Raw genomic sequence first — 19,692 nt, forward strand, 5'->3', positions numbered from 1 at the left:
GCTCAGGAGTTTGAGACTCACCTGGGCAACATGGTGAAACCTTGTCTTTACTAAAAATACAAAAATTATCTGGGTGTGGTGGCTTGCACCTGTGGTCCCAGCTATTCAGGAGGCTGAGGTGGGAGCATTGCTTGAACCCGGGAGGTGGAGATTGCAGTGAGTAGTGATCTCGTACCACTGCACTCCGGCCTGGATGACAGAGCAAGAGGCTGTCTCAAAAAAAAAAAAAAAAAAAAAAAACGGGAAAGAAAAGAAATTAATGCTAGTCAGCCTGGAATTTTGAAAAGAGCACAGGCTCTAGAGCCAGGAAGATGAGGGCTGGAATCCTGGCTGTGTCACATCTGAACTCTGGGACTGCCACTTTTTTCCTTATCTGTCCAATGGAGGTGATGATAGTACCATGCCTGGATACTGCTTGTTCACCAAACAGCCACGTGCTTCCCTCCCATTGCCCAGTCCCCTTGTAATTAATCAGGCGGTGCCATCCAAACAGCTCCAGCCAAAGTGAGCTGGCCACTTCCAAAATGGCACTGAAGGGCTGGCACTCAACTCTCTGGCTCTCCCTTTCCTGCTGTGAAGCCACCTGTTGAGATAGTGGCTTTTCCTGCAACCTGGTCTCAGGCTGATCACGTGGAGCAGAACCCCCGCCTACCCATGGTAGACCAGTCGCCTGAGTGAAAAATAAACCTGTGTTTTGTGGAGCCTCTGAAATTTCCAGGCCAATTTGTTCTGCAGCTGATGTAGCCTATGTCTAAGACAGGGCCCAGCAAACTTTGTAAAGGAGGAGTAAGGAAATATTTGTGGCTTTGTGGACCAAATAATCTGTCACAACTAGTCCATTCTGCCCTTGTGTTGGAAAGCAGTCATAAACAATATGTAAATGCTCAAGCATGGCTGGGTTCCAATAAAACTTTATTTACAAAACAAGCAGAGGGCCAGATGTGGCCCATGGGTCATAGTTTGTTGACCTCTGCTCTACAGGGTTGTAAACAAGGAATAAATAAGATGAGGCATTAAAGCAGCCTGTGGGGTACTAGCACACTGTTGAATAAAGGTTGGTTTCTTTTCTACCAGCCTCCTAAGAGCTCACACTCTGAGGAGGGAGCGAGCAGATCCAATTTTCAGAGGCTTGGGCAGTCCCTGCAAATATTTGCAATGCTTAAATCCTTTCCATGCTCAGAGCTTGTTTTGCATGAAACTGGCCTTGCTGCCTCTCCAGGGTTATGATGGTATCGTGCCACTTCATTTACTTTACACAATTGCCTAATAATAGCTTCACCAGAGACAGGTTTGTGTGTCTGTGTGTGAGGCTCTTTTCATTATTTCATTAAATTTGCATTAAAAAAGCAAATTGCAATGTGTGTGTGGGAGGGTAGGGTACAATGGCTTCTACTGCGTGATTTTCCTATTTTCTGAAGGGAAAGTCATTTCTGAAGTAAGTTTGTTTTCCGAGGGAACTGTGGGGTCCTAATCGTGAGGAAACCGATGGGCTTTTCCTATGGGACATCCCATCAGGCTCCATGGCATGAGCTCATGCAGCCATTAAATGTTGGTATGATTGACTCAGTCAATATTGACGCACCCTCATTCCATTTATAACTCAATTCACCCGTCTTTCAACATGTGCCTATGATGTGTCAGGCACTGACAAGGAGACAGCAATGAAGGCATTGTCTCCACCTTAGAGAAATTTACCATTTAGTGGTCACGAATGTTCTTTTCACTAGAGACATGAGACCTCCTGGAATTCCATTCCAACTAAGTTCTGTGTAAGAAGAAATTGAAAAGACATTGTTTATGTGGATTGGCTTCATTGACCCAATCAAGTTTGCCACTTCAAGAAGGGCCATGTGCAGCCTGGGCAACATGACAAAACCCCATCTCTGGATGGGGGGGCATGGTGGCGTGTGCCTGTAGTCCCAGCTACTCGGGAGGCAAAGGTGGGAGGATTGCTTGAGCCTAGGAGGTTGAGGCTGCAGTGAGCCATAGTCATATCACTGCACTCCAGCCTGGGCAACAGAGACCCTGTCCCAAAAAAAAAAAAAAAAAAAAAAAACAAAAGGAGAGAAGAGTCATGTGTTTGAGGGATGTGATGTTGACCCTGGTCCCCAAAGCTGTCTCCCCTACACAGCTGTCATGAGCTTGAGGTTCAAAAATTAGAAATTCTTTTAGCTTAAGTGCTCTCCCCTCTCCATTGTTTTTGTTTTTGTTTTCTTTTTTCTTTTTTTGAGACGGAATCTCGCTCCGTCTTCCAGGCTGGAGTGTAGTAGCGTGATTTCGGCTCACTGCAACCTCCACCTCCCAGGTTCAAGCAATTCTCCTGCCTCAGTCTCCCGAGTAGCTGGGACTACAGGTGCGCACTGCCAGGCCCAGCTGATTTTTTTTTTGTATTTTAGTAGAGACGGGGTTTCACTGTGTTGCCCAGGCTGGTCTCGAACTCCTGAGCTCAGGCAATCTGCCCGCTCAGCCTCCCAAAGTGCTGGGATTACAGGCGTGAGCCACCACACCTGGCCCTGGTTTTTGTTCTTAACAACGCAGATATTTTAAGAAAGGAAAACTCAACCTCAGCGCTAATGGTTGATTCATTGGTGTTAATTCGTTCTTCCATGAGATAGATGATTCAGGGCATTGGAACCAGACACAGGCTTGCAAAAGTCACTTGCCTGTCAGTGCCGCAGATTCTCATGGTATGTCAGGAACGCAGCTTCGTTTGTCTGGGTCCTGTGAATCAGGGCTTCCCTCATAGCCTATCTCACGAAGAAAGAGAACCCTGGAAAGCACAGAAGGACAGCGGGGTCACTCAGAGCTGCCAGGAGGTGCTAACAGGTGCACTCTGGCTAATGCCCAGGCCCCCCACGGAGCAGAAGGCCACATGCATTCTGGCCTCCTAATCTTCACTTTAATGCTATTAAAAATACTAAAAGCTCTGTCTTTTCCACCGTTGAGCCAAGATTACCCCGGCACTCTGAGAGCAAAAAATAGGGTAGGGAAATTATCAAAAGTATAATAAATCCACTGCTTTGCTAACGCTTCATTTTGATTCTAGATTTTCTCTTCTATATGATGTTTGAACTTATAGTCCATTCTTCCAGAAATATTATTCTACATATTTTCTCCTGTACTCTACTATATTGTCACATATATTCAAGTCTAATATCTATGCATAACACTATTCACATCTGTCTGGAATCTTGTGTTAAGAAAGTCCCTGAATTCTGTGTTTCTTTAGATCTGCATTCTTTATAAGCCTGCCTACAAACCCAGAAATTAGCCACTAAAGTAAAAAGGCTAGAATATGAAATATACACAGCCTTGGGCTGGCAACATATTGCAAACATGCCTTTATCTATCTAATGATCACATCATGGCTCAGAAGAGCCATTTGAGCCACAGAAGATGTAGGCTTTTCCCTAAGGGTGAAATGAGTATAGAAACAGGTCTAATAGCTGCAATAACAAAGTGACATTGGGCAGAAAACTCAGGAAGGTCATATTCTGTGTGTGTCTGATAAGGGTCCCCTCAGGTTTTGGCTCTGTTGCCCGAGCTGGAGTGCAGTGGCGCGATCTCGGCTCACTGCAACTTCTGCCTCCTGGGTTCAACAGATTCTCCTGTCTCAGCTTCCCAAGTAGCTGGGATTACAGGCACCCACCACTGCACTCGGCTAATTTTTGTATTTTTAGTAGAGATGGGGTTTCACCGTGTTGGCCAGGCTGGTCTTGAACTCCTGACCTCAGGTGATCCTCCCTCCTCAGCCTCCCAAAGTGCTGGGATTACAGGTGTGAGCCGCTGCACCCAGCCTTGGAGCCCCTTAATTCTTTCACAACATTATTGAGGTTGCCTTCTAGCATCTACTCAATTTATGGCTTCTTTTGATTAGGCCAGAGGTCACAATCGGTGTCTACTTCTTCCCTGAGGCCTCTGCTGCCTGTTTCGAAATGCCATTTCCTATGTTCGTCCCCAGTGGGCACCCAAGATGGGCCGTCGGCATTTGTTAATTCATCCCTCCATCCATCTGTCTAGTCAATATCTAGAGAGTGCCCAGCACCTGTGGGCATTCTGCTCGCTGGGGGGAGAATGGGGAGGGAGGCAGGCAAGAGAAGATGGCAGTGAAGTACGCCCAAGGAGGAGGGGTGTGTGACAGGTGGGGAGGGTGCTGGGGAGGTAGCACCAGGGCCCCTCAGCTGCCTCAGGGCAGGCAGAGATCTGAAGGCTGAGGCGTCGGGGGGTAGACGGAGGGGTGTGGACGGGAGGGGATGGCCTCAGGGAAGGCCTGCAGGCTACATGTGGACCTGAGAAGAGTTCAACCAGGCCCACAGAAGGAAGAGGAAAGGAGAAGAAGAAGTCAGGAAAAATCACAATAAAAGAACTGAAGTGTGCTCTTCTTCATGGCACACACAGTGTGGGAAATGTCACATTTTCTATTTTTCCATGTTAGGAGAAATCTAGCCGGACTGCCCCCTTGTAATGGCCTGTGAGGAGTCTGCGGACAGGATTTTTGAAGGTCTTTTCTCCCCCTTTAGACTACATGAACCCCCCATGAGCTTGCGAGGGCAGCCTGGCCACAGCCCCATTGGAAGGCGGATGTCTCGCGAGTGGCTCCTCTCCCTCTGAGCCAAACTCAGTCTGAGGGACCTTCCCAAGTTTTCTGAGCATGCCCAGAGCTCAGGGCTCCCAGACCCATCCCAGTCCAGCCCCTCAGGGGAATCAGGTCCCTCCCTGCTGCGCTCAGGCCCTCGCCACATCCCTGCTACTTTAGCTGGGGCTGTCACCTCCTTCTCTTGGGTAATGCACTAATTCCTGGTGAGGCCTAGATCTTCCAGGTCCATAAGCCTGAGGGATGCTTTTGACAAGGTTTCTCTCTCACTTCCCTCTCTCTGTCTCTCTGTCTCTCTCTCTCACACACACACACACACACACCCCCACACATACACACACACACACACACACACACACACACACACTTGCTCCTGCCTGGGGCAAGGAGAGCTGAAACCATTCATTAGTCACATGAAGCTGGCCTCATTCTCTGGAGGGTGTGGCAGGGGGCTGTGGTGGTGGAGGGGGGGAGGGTAATGGGGACAGAACAGAGTAGGATAGAGGGGCATTGGATTTCCTCCCTATTGAGTCTTCGCCAGAAAAACATGCAAAATTCAAGAACGTGTCAATGTAGTCTCACGAATTCACCTTCACCAATGTCATGTACCTGGTGCTTTTTGGCCAGACACTGTGCTCTACGAATTCTACAATCTCCAAATACTTTCACTTAATCTTACAGCAATTTTATGAAGACAGGTACTACATCGTGCCCCATTTCACAGATGAGGAGACTGAGACCCAGAGAGGTTAAGCAGCTGGCCTGCACGCACGCTGAGAGGGTGGGCCCCTACCCCAGGTGTCATTGGCTGGATGCAAGCCTGCTTGACCTTGACTGCCCATTACCCTCACCGGCAGCCTCGTCCCAGTGCCCAGGCTAATGATGTCAGAATCCCTGGGGGTGTGGCCCGAACATCAGCATTTCTACAGCTCCTCAGGCAATTCCGAGGTGCAGCCCAGGCTGAGCCCCACCAGTCTAGAGTCTCTGCTTACCAGGTTGCTGGGTTAGGCAGCTGAAAGCATCAGTGCCTCGGACCTGGAGTGTCGGGAATATGGAAGTGCCTCGGACCTGGAGCACTGGATAGGGAGCAGGACTGGAGGTTGGACGATGAAGGACTCCATCTGGGACATACGGAGTGTGAGGCTTCTTTGGGTCACCACGGCGGAAGTTTTCTCCTGGAAAATATTCAGAGGGCAGTGGAATGAAGCTTGGGGCCTAGGAGTCAGGCATCGGCTCCCAGACACCAGCTAAAGCCAAGGTGACAGTGAGATTGTCATCTTCCCTGGGGAGTAAGTACAGCATCCATGTCTGGACACACGGGTCTTTAGATCGCAGTGAGTCACACATTCTCCGCTGCCTCAACAGGCCCTCCCAGGCTGTCAAGGCCATTGGCCCTGGCCAAGTACACCCGCAGGCCTACAGACCGCTCTCAAGTGTTAGATGGGCTATTTGGGAAGAAATGGCAAAAGAGATGTGAAGGGGAAACAGACGAAGAAGAGCAAAGTGCAAAGAATAAGGTGACTGGGAGAGGTGGCACTGGCTTTTTCCCTTCCCCTCTGTCTACTCCCTCAGAGCTGGTGGCCCTGAGGGGGGAAAAAAAAAAAAAGGCGGTTCAGTCATCAAATGCTCAAAGTGGAGGGGCCTCAGAGACACCCAAGGTTAGAATTTTGCCCATGAAAAATCCCTGCCACCTGGTCCTGTGCCCCTCCTCCTGATCGCTTGGGCTTGTCTTCCCAGCTGGAGGGGTGTCGCGGGGGTGGAGGAGCCCTTGAGTCCACAGGCACTCAGTCCTCCGGATCTCCAGCCCACAGAATGTCTTCCTTGGCAGGCCAAGGTTTTCAAAGTGCACTTTCAAAAATGAGCTTGTTAAAAATGCAGTTGCTCTGAGGTGGAGTCCTGGACACTGCATTCTTAATAAGCTCCCCTGAGGATTTGCCCGCCACACAAGGCATGATTGAGTGGCCCACAAAGTGCTCCTCTTCTCTCTCCCGGAAACTGACATGAACGTAACAGACTCCCAAAGTCTTGAGTACTCAATAAACTACAAATTCTGTACCCGCACCCTCAGCCCCACAGAGCTGCAGATACTAGCGGGATTGGGCCTATTCCTTTGGTGCATTGGGGCAGAAAGGAAGTTAAGCCTCCCTGGCCAGAGGCCTGAAGCTGGCCTGTTTTTAGCCTCTGGGGACAGGGCATGGCCATCTCTGCAAGCATGTTTCATTCAACTTTACTGGCTTTTGAAAAATTCTCCAGAGAGACTTCAGCCCTTGTTTTATGGTTACAGGTAATGGTGCCTCAGTGAATATGTTCAGCCCTTCAACCTGAACTCAAATTTACAGATGGAGAAAATACTATGATTTGCCTTAATTGCAGTTTATCACTCATCATCAGAAAACTAGGAGAATGAGGTGGGAGGATAGCTTGAGCCCAGGAGTTAGAGTTGCAGAGAGTTATGACTGCAGCGTGGCACTCCAGCCTGTGCGACACAGCGAGACCGGGTCTCTAACAAAAAAAGGAAAATACATTTGCCATTTGTTTTCTGTAGAAATTCAGTTACGAACTGGGTTTGGTTATAAGTACAAGACCCCCTAAATACTGGCTTATTGATTTAGGAGTTTTAACTCACATGGTAAAAAAAAAAAAATTAGGGGTAGAGAGTTATAATACTTAAGGTTATCAAGGCTGAGGTCTCTGCAGTTTTGTTTTGTTTTGTTTTTTTGTTTTTTGTTTTGTTGAGACAGGGTCTGTCACCCAGGCTGGAATGCAGTGGTGTGATCATGGCTTACTGCAGCCACAGACTCCTGGGCTCAAGCAATCCTCCTGCCTCAGCCTCCCCTGGTAGCTGGAACTACAGGTGTGAGCCACGAGATAGGGTCTCCCTATGTTGCCCCAGGCTGGTCTTGAACTCCTGGGCTCAAGTGATCCTCCCAAAGCACTGGAATTACAGGCATGAGCCACTGCACTTGGCCTCTGCAGTTCTCTTGGCCTTACCCACATGGTGCAAAATGGCTACTGTCACATCAGCCATCAGACGTAGTCTAGGCAACAGGAAGAAAGAAGGGGAAAGCAAAACCTGACCAGAAATCCCAGCAGGCAGTCTTTATATCTCATTGGTCAGAAGTTATGTCACGTGGGCACTTCTAACTGCAAAGAAGGCTGGGAAAGGCCCTTTATTCAGCTGGCTACATTGCTGCTCCCAATAAAAGGGGAGCTCTTTAGTCAAAAAGAAGGGGAAGCTGGGCATGATGGCTCACATCTGTAATCCCCAGTGCCTTGGGAGGCCAAGGTGGGTGGATCCCTTGAGCCCAGGAGTTCGAGACCAGCCTGGGCAACATGGCAAAATCCCATCTCTACAAAAAATACAAAAATTAGCCGGGTGTGGTGGTGTGCACCTGTGGTCCCAGCTACTCGGGAGGCTGAGGTGGCAGGATCGCTTGCACTCTACTGCACTCCAGCCTAGGACAGGGCAAGACCCTGTCTCAAAAGAAAAAAAAAAAAAGAAAAAGAAGGGGAGAATGAATGAATACTGGGTTAAAAACTGGCAGCCTCTGACCAGGTAACTCAAAAACTGTGCCTGCCACTGCAGGCACCACCTTGGCTCACTGCAACCTCCACCTCCTGGGTTCAAGCAATTCTCCTGCCTCAGCCTCCCAAGTAGCTCAAACCACAGGCACACACCACCATGCCCGGCTAATTTTTGTATTTTTAGTAGAGACGGGGTTTCACCAGGTTGGCCAGGATGGTCTCAATCTCTTGACCTCGTGATCCGCCCACCTCGGCCTTACAGGCGTGAGCCACAGTGCCCAACCTCAACACTGTTTTTACTGTGAGGGGACACACAGACGAGAGGAAGCAGGAGACAATTAACACAGAAGAACCACCTTTGGCTACTACCACTGGGAAAAAGCAGTTCCTTTTAGCTGTTTCTCACTCAACAGTCCCCCAGGCACATTTCACCCATTTTTTTTTTTTTTTTAATTAGACTGGTGAGAAAACTGCAATTTACAAGTAGGAAGTCACTCTCAATATCTCAATACGTAATCGCCCTTCTTGCCTCTCACTGTGGTTTTGTCCCTATAATTGGCATCATCTACTGCCCAAGGACAATGAGAGACCTGACGTCATCAGGCAGGATGGCTAAATCTGTGTTAATGGGGGAAATAAAGATGTATGGCATTTAAATATGGTATTTTACTCTGCACCTCTTGGTTTTTAGATCTCTAAGTTGGTGGAGGAGGTGAAGTATTTCTCAAAATTCCGCACACCCCTTGTGAAGTTGCCATAGAGCCACTTCCCTCTGCTTTTACAAAGGCTGTGAGTCTCTGTGGCAATTCCTTACATCATCCTTCATTCCTTTCTCGCATGAGTAGTGAACCGTTGAAGACCCAGCTGTAACCATTGTGAACCACAGAGACAGGTAAAGCCTTCTCCATCTCCGAAGCACATAGCAGATGGGTTTGTTTTGTTATTTCAGTCACCTGGTGCTTGTTGAGTATTGAGATATGTGTTTCAATGTGAATTCTTTTTCCTTTCCCAGAATGCCCATATCACAAGCCCCTGGGTTTCGAGTCAGGGGAGGTCACACCAGACCAGATCACCTGCTCTAACCCGGAGCAGTATGTGGGCTGGTATTCCTCGTGGACTGCAAACAAGGCCCGGCTCAACAGTCAAGGCTTTGGGTAAGCAGGGCCCAGGGGATTTTTTTTCATGTGTTTTTTTAAAAAATAGGCCTCTCTACCAGCCTGGCCAATATAGTGAAACCCGTCTCTACTAAAAACACAAAAAATTAGCTGGTGTGGTGGCACGTGCCTGTAATCCCAGCTATTCAGGAGGCTGAGGCAGGGGAATTGCTTGAACCTGGGAAGCGGAGGTTACAGTGAGCCGAGATCACACCACTGCACTACAGCCTGGACGACCGAGTGAGACCCTGTCTCAAAAAAGAAAAAAAAAATAGGTCTCTCTAATAAACAAATGACACAGAATGTACTTATGAGTGCTGCGGGAGAGATGAAGGAAGAAAGACCTCATCCATGCAGCCAGGGAAGGCTTTCTAAGGAAAACATATTTGACCTGTGACTTGAAGTTGGCCAGGTGAGGGAGGGGAAGAGGCGTGGGGTACAGCAGGTGCAAAAGCTCTGAGTTGGGATGATCCCTGTAGGGTGTAGATGGGGAACATAAAGAGGGCAGCAAGGCTGAAGCACAGGTGAGACAAGGTGGAGAGGCAGGCAGAGGTCAGATGGTACAGGACCTTAGAAGCCATGTTAGTGACTGGTCCATACTGTAGGGATAATGGGAGGACCCTGAGTGCATATTAATTAGCATACAGGTTCGTGCTATTGTAACAAAGAGCACCAAAGTATGGTGACTTAATATAGCAGTGTGTTTCTTGCTCACTTAAAAGTTTCATTCATCAGTCAGGCACAGTGGCTTACGCCTGTCATCCTAGTACTTTGGGAAGCCGAGGTGGGCAGATTACCTGAGGTCAGGCATTCAAGACCAGCCTAGTCAACATGGTGAAACCTCATCTCTACTAAAAATACAAAAATTAGCTGGGCATGGTGGCGGGTGGCTATAATCCCAGCTACTTGGGAGGCTGAGGCAGAAGAATTGCTTGAACCTGGGAGGCAGAGGTTGCAGTGAGTCGAGATTGTGCGCCACTGTACACCAGCCTGGGCAACACAGCAAGACTGTCTCAGAAAGAAAAAGTTTCATTCAGCAGTCTAGGGTTGTTACGGCAGCTTGATGGCATGAGGGGCCCAGACTCTACCTTGTTGTTTTGTCGTCCTTGACATGAAGCGTCTATCTTGGGGTCCAGAATGGTGTCTCTCTCTTCTACCATCACATCCACATTCTAGTTAGTGGGGAGAAACAAAAGAGCAGCAGAGCGTGCATGATTTGCCTTTAAGAACACAAACATATTCTATTGGCCACTTCTGCCCACATCCCATTGACCAGAGTTTGGTTAGGGGGCCCCACCTAGTTGCAAGGGAGACTAACCAATGTCATCTTAGCCAGACGACCGTTTGCCCAGATGAAACTCAGGGGTTCTATTACCAAATGAGGATGGGAAGAGAGTATCAGGTGATGATTAGCAGACTCTGTCGGATAAAGATTTCTAAGTCGAAGACGATCGCAAGCACATTTGTGTTTTAAGTTCTCTGGTTCCTGTGGGGCCAGAGCAATCCAGGGAGAGTAGTTGAGGTGTGGCGAGAAAGGAGGGGGCATGGGCTAGAGTGGTGGCTGGGGAGACCGACAAAAGTAGAGGAATTTGAGGCACTTGGAGATGGAGCCAACAGATGGATTGGGCGCTGGAGGTGGAGAGGAGGGATGGTTCTCAGGTGGCCGACATGGATGCATGCGAGGATGGGGTTTACTCAGAGACGTGGGGTCTGAAAGCGGGATGGGGTGGGGGCACTTAGGGGCTCACATTGGGATGTGTTTCATCTGAGATGCCGAGAGGCATACAGAAGTCCTCTAGCTGGCAACTGAACTCTCTGGATTTGGGATTTAGGAAAGGTCTGGGATAGAAGTGAAAAGTCAGGAGCCACCCAAGGAGTAAGTCTGGAAAAAGAAGGGAAGGTGGCCCAGGGCTTAAGTCCTACAAAGTTAATTAAAATACACATTAAAGGGAAAAAAGGAGGTGGTGGTGGGGGACTACTATAGGTTTCCACAGTTTATGAGGAATGTAGCTAAAATAAACAAATTTAGTTGCTTCAACGGTTATCTGGCTTGACGCTTGTCAAAGCCCTTCTAGATCCACTTGGGTCAGTGCTCTGCATGAGGCAGGAATGTCACCATCTGAGGGAAACACAAATAGGTGTGAAGAGAGTGAAATGTGCAGAAAGAATCACCCCGGGAGACGCATGCAGAGGGCAGGGGCTGGTGGTCTAACAGCCATGCACCTGAATGTTTTGCAGACAGACATGTTCAACTGCTCCCAAAGGCAATTTCAGCCACACTCTGAGGCATTTCTTTGACAAATTAATCTGGAAAGTTTTTCTCAGGAGGTGGAGGTGCAGGGAGAGGGAGAATGAGATGCAAGTTAAGTACAACAGAAGCTGGACATTCCTAGGAGATAAGGCTCAGACTGCAGCCCAGACTGCCCGAGCTTGGCAGGGGGCTCTTCGGATGTTGGCATCCCCTCGAAAGCCAGCACCTGCCGGCTTTTTGCAGACATGCACAGGAGAAGTCTCCCGGTGACTTGGTATGTTCTCGGCAGGTGCGCCTGGCTCTCCAAGTTCCAGGACAGTAGCCAGTGGTTACAGATAGATCTGAAGGAGATCAAGGTGATTTCAGGGATCCTTACCCAGGGGCGCTGTGACATCGATGAGTGGATGACCAAGTACAGCGTGCAGTACAGGACCGATGAGCGCCTCAACTGGATTTACTATAAGGATCAGACTGGAAATAACCGGGTAAGTTGGGCTTATCCCAAACTACCTTCAGCTCACACCCTCTGGGACTTCCCCTCCTGTCCCTGCACTCCTGTCACTGCCCTCTGTCAGAGCACTGACTCCGCGGCATGGTGGGTCATCTGCGCTTTCCCCCACAATGTGCTGTGCTCTCTTTCCTGGGCTTGCCTTGGTTCCCAGCACAGTTTGTTTGCAAATGAGTGCTACTCTTCAGTGCAAAAAAAATTTGTCTGAGTTTCCATATCAGTATGTAGCTGCCTGAATTCTTAAGACTGACCATTTGGACTATTTCAACTCACTGGATCATTGAATGCACTTTGCTTCACGGGTGTTGTCTGATGTTATTGATGTGGGTAGAGAATCGTCCGTTTATATAGATGTGGCCTCTCCTATTGTTTGAGACTGACAGAGGGGAGCCTTTTGAGAACCTAGCAAGTTACCCATTAGCTAAATGGTTAAAAGGACTTCACCAGCACAAACACAGAGGAACTTAAACCTTTGGGCAACTCTACATCCTATTAATCTTTGTGGATTGAGACCGAAGTCTTCTTCACCATAGACTAAACACAGTAGACTTCTGACTATATATGTATTTGCTATGAATAAAAATGAATTAAAAACTCACTAGCTCTTTGGAAATGTTAAACATCCTTTTGCCTAAGAGTAAGGAGTTCCCCAGGCTAATTTTGACATTTAATCAGGTTAAGTAGACATGTACAGCTGAGATTCAGAAGGCTTTGTAAGTCTCTGATGACAATTTATACAGCAAGACATTCATGGGTTGTTTCAAGGACGTTCATGGGTTGTGTTCCTATTGAACACAATAGGAAAAACCATCTTGATACTTGGACATTTCATTTCATTTTTATTCTTATTAGCTGGCTTCTCCAAAAGACATGAGAAATTTTTCAAGCCCTGTGCTTCTGAAGGCCTTGAAGGTTCTTTGCAAAGAGGCACTTCACCCCTGCACTTGTGCAATCTGGTGGAGCCTGTTCCACCCTCCCCTCTCTTCACCTGGCTCTTGACTTGAATAGGCTCAAAGACAAACTGCAATAGAGAGGGTGGTGTGGGGCAGTGCCACTGCGGAGAAAGTCAAGAACATGGCAGACCAGGCCCTTCCCTTTTTGTGGATGGATGGGGCCAAATGCAACAGCCAGATATTTTCAGGAGATAATCCCAGAAGGAAATGAAATGTCTTCGTGGCATCAGGCAGAGCACCATGACTTTGGTAAGAGGGCAAAGAATGATTTCTTTGGAAATAGAGTCAAACATCCGCAGCATGTTTTTACATTACATCCTTAAAAACATTAAGCAAACCCCCTTTCTCTTTACTCTGGCACCACCCTCCCCTTTCCAGAATCTTCCTTTGAGTTTTTATGTCTTTTTGTTTTCTTTTCTTTTGTTTTTGAGATGGAGTCTTGCTCTGTTGCACAGGCTGGAGTGCAATGGCATGATCTCAGCTCACTGCAACCTCCACCTCCCGAGTTCAAGTAATTCTCCTGCCTCCGCCTCCAGAGTAGCTGGGATTATAGGCGCCCGCTACCGCACCTGGCTAATTTTTTTGTATTTTTAGTAGAAACGGGGTTTCACTGTGTGTTGGCCAAGCTGGTCTCGAACTCCTGACCTCAAACGATCTGCCCGCCTCCGCCTCCCAAAGTGCTGGGATTACAGGCGTGAGCCACTGCGCCTGGCCAAGTTTTTATGTCTTTTTAAAAAAACATTTTCCAAGTTGAAAAGGTACTCGTCACTTGTATCAAAATAGGAACACACATTTAAGTTTTGGCTTACAACTCCTGAGCCAAGCCCGGGTTTTCACTTCAGCCCTACTTTGGATACCTTTGGAACATGTAAGTGTGATGTGGGCCTTTTCAAAATGTCAAAATGCAAAGGATAAAAACTCAAAAGCGATGAGTCAAGAGGCATTTTCTAGCAGCACCCTCCAATACAGCTTTCTGTGATGATGGAAATGTTCACATCTGCACTGTCCAATATGGCGGCCACTTGAAATGTGGTTCATGTGACCGAGGAACTGAATTTTTTAATCTAATTTTAATTAATTGAAGTGTAAACAGACATATTGGCTAGTGGCCACCGTATTGGATGGTGCAGTTCCAGATGTTCCGAGAATGTAGGTGTGATGACAATTACTCAAGGTCAGATTTTGGAGGGCACCCGCAAACTCTCTGTGCTTAAAAAACCACTTTCTAATCATTTCCATAGTTAAAAGTTGGGGCTAGCTCCAGAAAGGAACCCTTCTTCCTTTTCCCTCCCCCGATGTGATGGTGACAGGATTTCCTCCGTCTCTCTAGGTCTTCTATGGCAACTCGGACCGCACCTCCACGGTTCAGAACCTGCTGCGGCCCCCCATCATCTCCCGCTTCATTCGCCTCATCCCGCTGGGCTGGCACGTCCGCATTGCCATCCGGATGGAGCTGCTGGAGTGCGTCAGCAAGTGTGCCTGATGCCTGCCTCAGTTTGGCGCCTGCTGGGGGGTGACCGGCGCAGAGCAGGGCCGTAGGGGACCCCCTCACATACCACTGGGATGGACAGGGCTATATTTCGCAAAGCAATTTTAACTGCAGTGCTGGGTAGTTACTTTTTTTTTTTTTTTTAAGATATAGCTTTCTGATTTCAATGAAATAAAAATGAACTTATTCCCCACTCAGGGCCAGAGAAAGTCAGAACAAAGAAAATGTCCCGAAAACCAATTTTCTTACAAAAGCCTAAGCAGCAGGGGTAATTTTCTGCTCATTTTTTCTCAGTGACACTGTAAAAGGTGCAGTCTCAGGGGAACACAAAGCAGTCCTGATAATTTGAAAATTCCTGTGCTTTACCACATTCAAGACAAAAACATAGTTTCCTAAAGCCTGGCTTTGAATGCAGAAGGCAGCAGTTACTCCTAGTTAACTTTCCACTAAATCATCGCCAAAGAGGACTTCAGAGCCCGGGGGAGGCAGCTGAGGATCTCAAGGGTGACTGAGTTGCAGGGATGAGTGTGGTGGGTGAGGATCCCAGTGTCCTGAGAAGCTATACGTGACAGATGACCAAAAGCCCAAGGTAAGGGTTTCCTCTGCTCGCAGTTCTCACCTTCAAGGCGGGTCTGGGCTTCCACCCTCATGAACACAGGGATTCGGGAGGGTCCAGAGTGCCCAATACATGCAGCTCCATTCTGCAATCCATTCCAGCAAATTCCCTGTGTCTGTGGTCACCATTTAGGTGATCACACAGGACAGGCTGCGCGTCCAAGTATATGTAGGGACCCCAAATGACCACAACACAGTACCATTGCCCTTTACCTAGGGCTACCATTTCCCAGCAAACCAAACATAGTTCGAGAGCAGCTAGCCCAGGAGCTACCACTGGCTACTCAGAGGAGGCTCATTAGTTGGCTACATGCTTCGCAGGAACTGGGAAGGACTCACATCATAAAAAGGACCATGTGGCTTTTCCCTGAAAGATTCTCACCCTTCCACCCTCTGCCTTGCAATACGCAAACTGCGCGCCTGCTCCTGAAAAGCTCTCTGGGAAGGAATGGGCCTGGCTTTCCGTTCCCGGAGGCGGCGCCTTAGATTGGGAGGCCTCATTGGCCACTTACAGCCCAGCCTGAGATTCCAGGCCCCTCCCAGGAAAAGGCTGTGTTAAACACGGGGGAGGGGCAGGAGCGGTATATGGAGAGGAGGTGGTGGAATCAGAGAATGAGGCTGCTCTAGACTGTCCTGGCCCCAGACACAGGGTAGTCTCCGCTAGCAGCTCATTTCCGAGTTACTTTTCGTTTTCAAATGACAAGCCAAGTGACTAGACTCGCGCTAACACCGTCCTGGACAACACATTCACCTTTTCTGTGAACAGGCAGCCTTCTAAAAGCCCCAAACATCCTCCTTGACGCGTTGGGGGCTCAATTATTTTATATCCAACCCAGCATCTTTCTAGTCCCCATGCTGTATGCTTGAACTTCGGAAAATGCTTTTCCCTGCCCAATCTTCTCTGAAATATAAACATATCACACAGGGTGTTGGGGCGGCGGTGGCGGGGGGGCGGGGGGGAGAACGCATCCCTGGCCTTAGGACACAGGACAAATCTATTTTGGATAGAAACGCCTGAACAGAGACCCTTATTTGGAAAGGTGAATTTGGTCACGACATGGACTGTCAGACAAAATGGCAGTATCCTAAGAGTTAAGGGCACATCAAACACGGGAGTTAAGACAGTGCAGTTCAGACAAAAAGGAGAGGAGGAAACAGGCAGGGAGAAAGGCTCTCCAAATAATTGTTCATGTTGGAAACTTTTGTCACGGCTTTATTGAGATTAAGTTCACATACAGTTTGTATCCACTTAAAGTGTACAATTTGATGACTTTTGGTATATTCAGAGTTGTGCAACCATTATCACTAGATCAATTTTAGGAAATTTATCACCCCAAAGAGAAATCCTGCACCCATCAGCCATCACTCCCCAACCCATCGGCCACCACAAGCCCTCTGAAACCACAAATCGACTATCTCTACAGATTGGCCAATTCTGGACGTTTTACATAAATGAAATCATATAGTATGTGGTATTTCGTGACTGGCTTCTTTAACTTAGCATAGTGTTTTAAAGTTCATCCACGTTGTAACATGTGTATCACTACATCACTCCTTTTTATTGCTGAACATCATTGTTCAGTATCATGTCAAGAGCACATTGTTATTTATCCATTCATCCATTGATGGAGATTTGGGTTTCCACTCTTTAGCAATTATGAATAATGCTGCTACGAACATTTGTGTGTAAGTTTTTGTGCGGATGTATGTTTTCATTTATCTTGGGTATACACCTAGGAGTAAAACTGCGGGGACACACACTCTTGTTTAATCTTTGGAGGAACTATTATCCCAAGTGGCTGCATCATTTTACATTTCCACCAGCAATGTAGGAGGTTTCACTTTCTCCACATCCTCAGCAACACTTGGTACTGTCTTTGACTATACCCATAATGTGTGAAGTTGCATCTCAACTGTGGTTTTGATTTGCATTTCCCTAGTGACTAATGATGTTGAACATCTTTTCATGTGTTTACTGGCCATTTGTACATCTTTGGAGAAACGTCTTTCAGATCCTCTGCCCATTTTAAATCGGCTTACAACTTACTGAGTTTAAGAATTCTTTGTGTATTCTAGGTATAATTCCCTTATTGGACATGATTTGCAAATATTTTCTCCCATTCTGTGGATCTTTTTAACTCTCTTGATAGAGTCCTCTGAAGCACAAAATTTTAAACATTTGATGAAGTCCAATTTCTTTTTCTCTTTGCTTGTGCTTTTGGTGTCATGTCTGAGAAACCACTGCCAAATCCAAGGTCAGGAATGTTGTTTTCTTCTAAGAGTTTTCTTCTAAGAGTTTTATAGTTCTACCTCTTACAGTTAGATCTTTGATCCATTTTGAGTTAATTTTTGTATATGGTGTGAAATAGGAGTCCAACTTCATTCTTTTGCATGTGGATATCCAGTTGTCCCACCAGTTTGCTGAAAAGACTGTTCTTTCCCCCATTGAATAATTTTAGCACCCTTGTCAAAAAACAATTGACCATGAATGTGAGAGGGTTTATTTCTGGAACCCAAATTCTATTATCTCATTTTCTTCATTATTGTAGCTTTGTAGTAAGTTTTGAAATTGGGGCATATGAGTCCTCCAACTTTGCTCTTCAGGATTGTTTTGGCTATTCTGGGTTCTTTGAATTTCCATATGAATTATACTAACTTGTCCATCATTGCAAAGAAGCCAGCTGGGATTTCACATTGAAAACTGCTCAAAACTTCAGAATTTAATACACAGAAAGATATATGATTCATAGGACATTTATCTGCAGGTAATTTGCTTACAACAGCATATTATTTACTTCATTCAATTCATATGACAGAATGTATAAAAATTAAAACTTTTATTGAGGGAAATCTGAAGCCTAATAGAATCTTACTGTCAAACACACAAACTATGCTTGCAGTATCATTTCTTTTGTGGGGGAAACTTTCAATTAAAAATTAAACATAATGTAGGAAAAACTCACTCTTACCTTATTTTAACATATTTACTTTTATTTTTAGAAATGCTAGAGCGCAGTCTACACTGGAGATTGTTTAAAAATTGCAGTAAAATATACACAACATTTGCAGATTTTTAAATAATTAAATGAAATGTTACGAACAAAGAAGTAGCATTAAGTGTTGCCAATATTAAGAAAAAAAAATCTGAGTTGATTCGGGTACTCTGTGTGGGAGGAGGTTACTTGGACAAAGCAAAGGTATTTCCCAGATAGAGGTACTGCTATGAATCCATTCTCAGAGCCCAGAAGATTGAACTCCTAAAGTGACTCTTGGAATGGATGCTCACAGAACCCTGTCTTTCTGTCCAATTGGGGCTTGGTTGCTAAGGCCCACTGACAAACAGCTTACAAGGACTGTCACTTCCCCTGTGGTCCCAAGAGTAGTTCCATGATGGGTCATTCTTAAGCCCAACCTTACAGGGCTGACATGAAGATCAAATAGGCTACGTGCATCTAAAGGGCTTTGTGGACACCTACTGAGCTCTGTGTAACTGGCATTAAAGATTCAGTGATATTCCTTCTCAATTTTCTGAAACTGCCAATTGGGGCAGAAACAATAGCAATGCTTTATAATAGCAATAATGTTATAAGAGCTCATATTTCTTGAGACTCTGTCAAGTGCTCTGCAGGTTATTATCTCATTAAATCTTCACAACACTGAGGTAGGTACTATGATTACCTCCATTTAAAAATAAGGAAACTGAGGCACAGTGAAGTGCCTTGCTTCAAGTCACATGAGATGTAGGAGATGGAGCCAAGACTCCACCCAGGCAAGCGGACTCTATATCCTGGGGATTTATTTATTTATTTGTTTGTTTTTGAAATGGCATCTCGCTGTGTCGTCCAGGCTGGAGTGCAGTGGTACGATCTTGGCTCATTGCAACCTCCGCCTTTTGGGTTCAAGTGATTCTCCTGCCTTAGCCTCCCAAGTGGCTGAGATTATAGGCATGCACCACCATGCCTGGCTAATTTTTCTTTTTTTTTTTTTTTGTATTTTTTTTTTGAGACGGAGTCTCGCTCTGTTGCCAGGCTGGACTGCAGTGGCGTGATCTCAGCTCACTGCAACCTCCACCTTTTGGGTTCAAGTGATTCTCCTGTCTCAGCCTCCCAAGCAGCTGGGATTACAGGCACGTACCACCACACCCATTTTTTGTATTTTTAGTAGAGATGGGGTTCCATCATGTTGGCCAGGCTGGTCTCGAACTCCTGACTTCAGGTGATCTGCCCATCTCAGCCTCCCACAGTGCTGGGATTACAGGCGTGAGCCACCGCCCGGCCCTAATTTTTGTATTTTTGGTACAGACGGGGTTTCTCCATGTTGGCCAGGCTGGTCTCGAATTCCTGACGTCAGGTGATCTGCCCGTCTCAGCCTCCCACAGTGCTGGGATTACAGGCGTGAGCTGCCACGCCTGGCCTGATCCTGGACTTTTAAGCCGCATCCCCAGAGGACCTCCAGCGACTTGTTTCAATGAAGTGTTCTAGTCTCAAATCACATCAATTACCATCTGCTGGGAAAGCGGATGGAAGGTGGCACATAAATTGTTGCGAGCTTTTAGAGAAGAATATGTTACACATTGTGGGGACTTGTTACCTGCTCTAATTAG

General features: G+C 46.9%; 1 protein-coding gene across 1 annotated transcript in view; it reads left to right on the forward strand.

Moving 5' to 3' along the window:
- RS1 (retinoschisin 1) overlaps nt 1-17,864 on the forward strand; it is a 32,069-nt gene extending 14,205 nt beyond the window's left edge. Inside the window, exons 4-6 of the mRNA XM_073013856.1 lie at nt 9,132-9,273; nt 11,814-12,009; nt 14,316-17,864. Of these exons, the coding sequence (XP_072869957.1) occupies nt 9,132-9,273; nt 11,814-12,009; nt 14,316-14,468 (491 nt within the window). The 3' untranslated portion in view covers nt 14,469-17,864. The remainder of the gene's footprint in view (nt 1-9,131; nt 9,274-11,813; nt 12,010-14,315) is intronic.
- The last annotated feature ends 1,828 nt before the right edge of the window (nt 17,865-19,692 follow it).

The sequence above is a fragment of the Chlorocebus sabaeus genome, chromosome X (assembly GCF_047675955.1).
Source record: "Chlorocebus sabaeus isolate Y175 chromosome X, mChlSab1.0.hap1, whole genome shotgun sequence".
In the NCBI taxonomy this organism is placed as follows: Eukaryota; Metazoa; Chordata; class Mammalia; order Primates; family Cercopithecidae; genus Chlorocebus; species Chlorocebus sabaeus.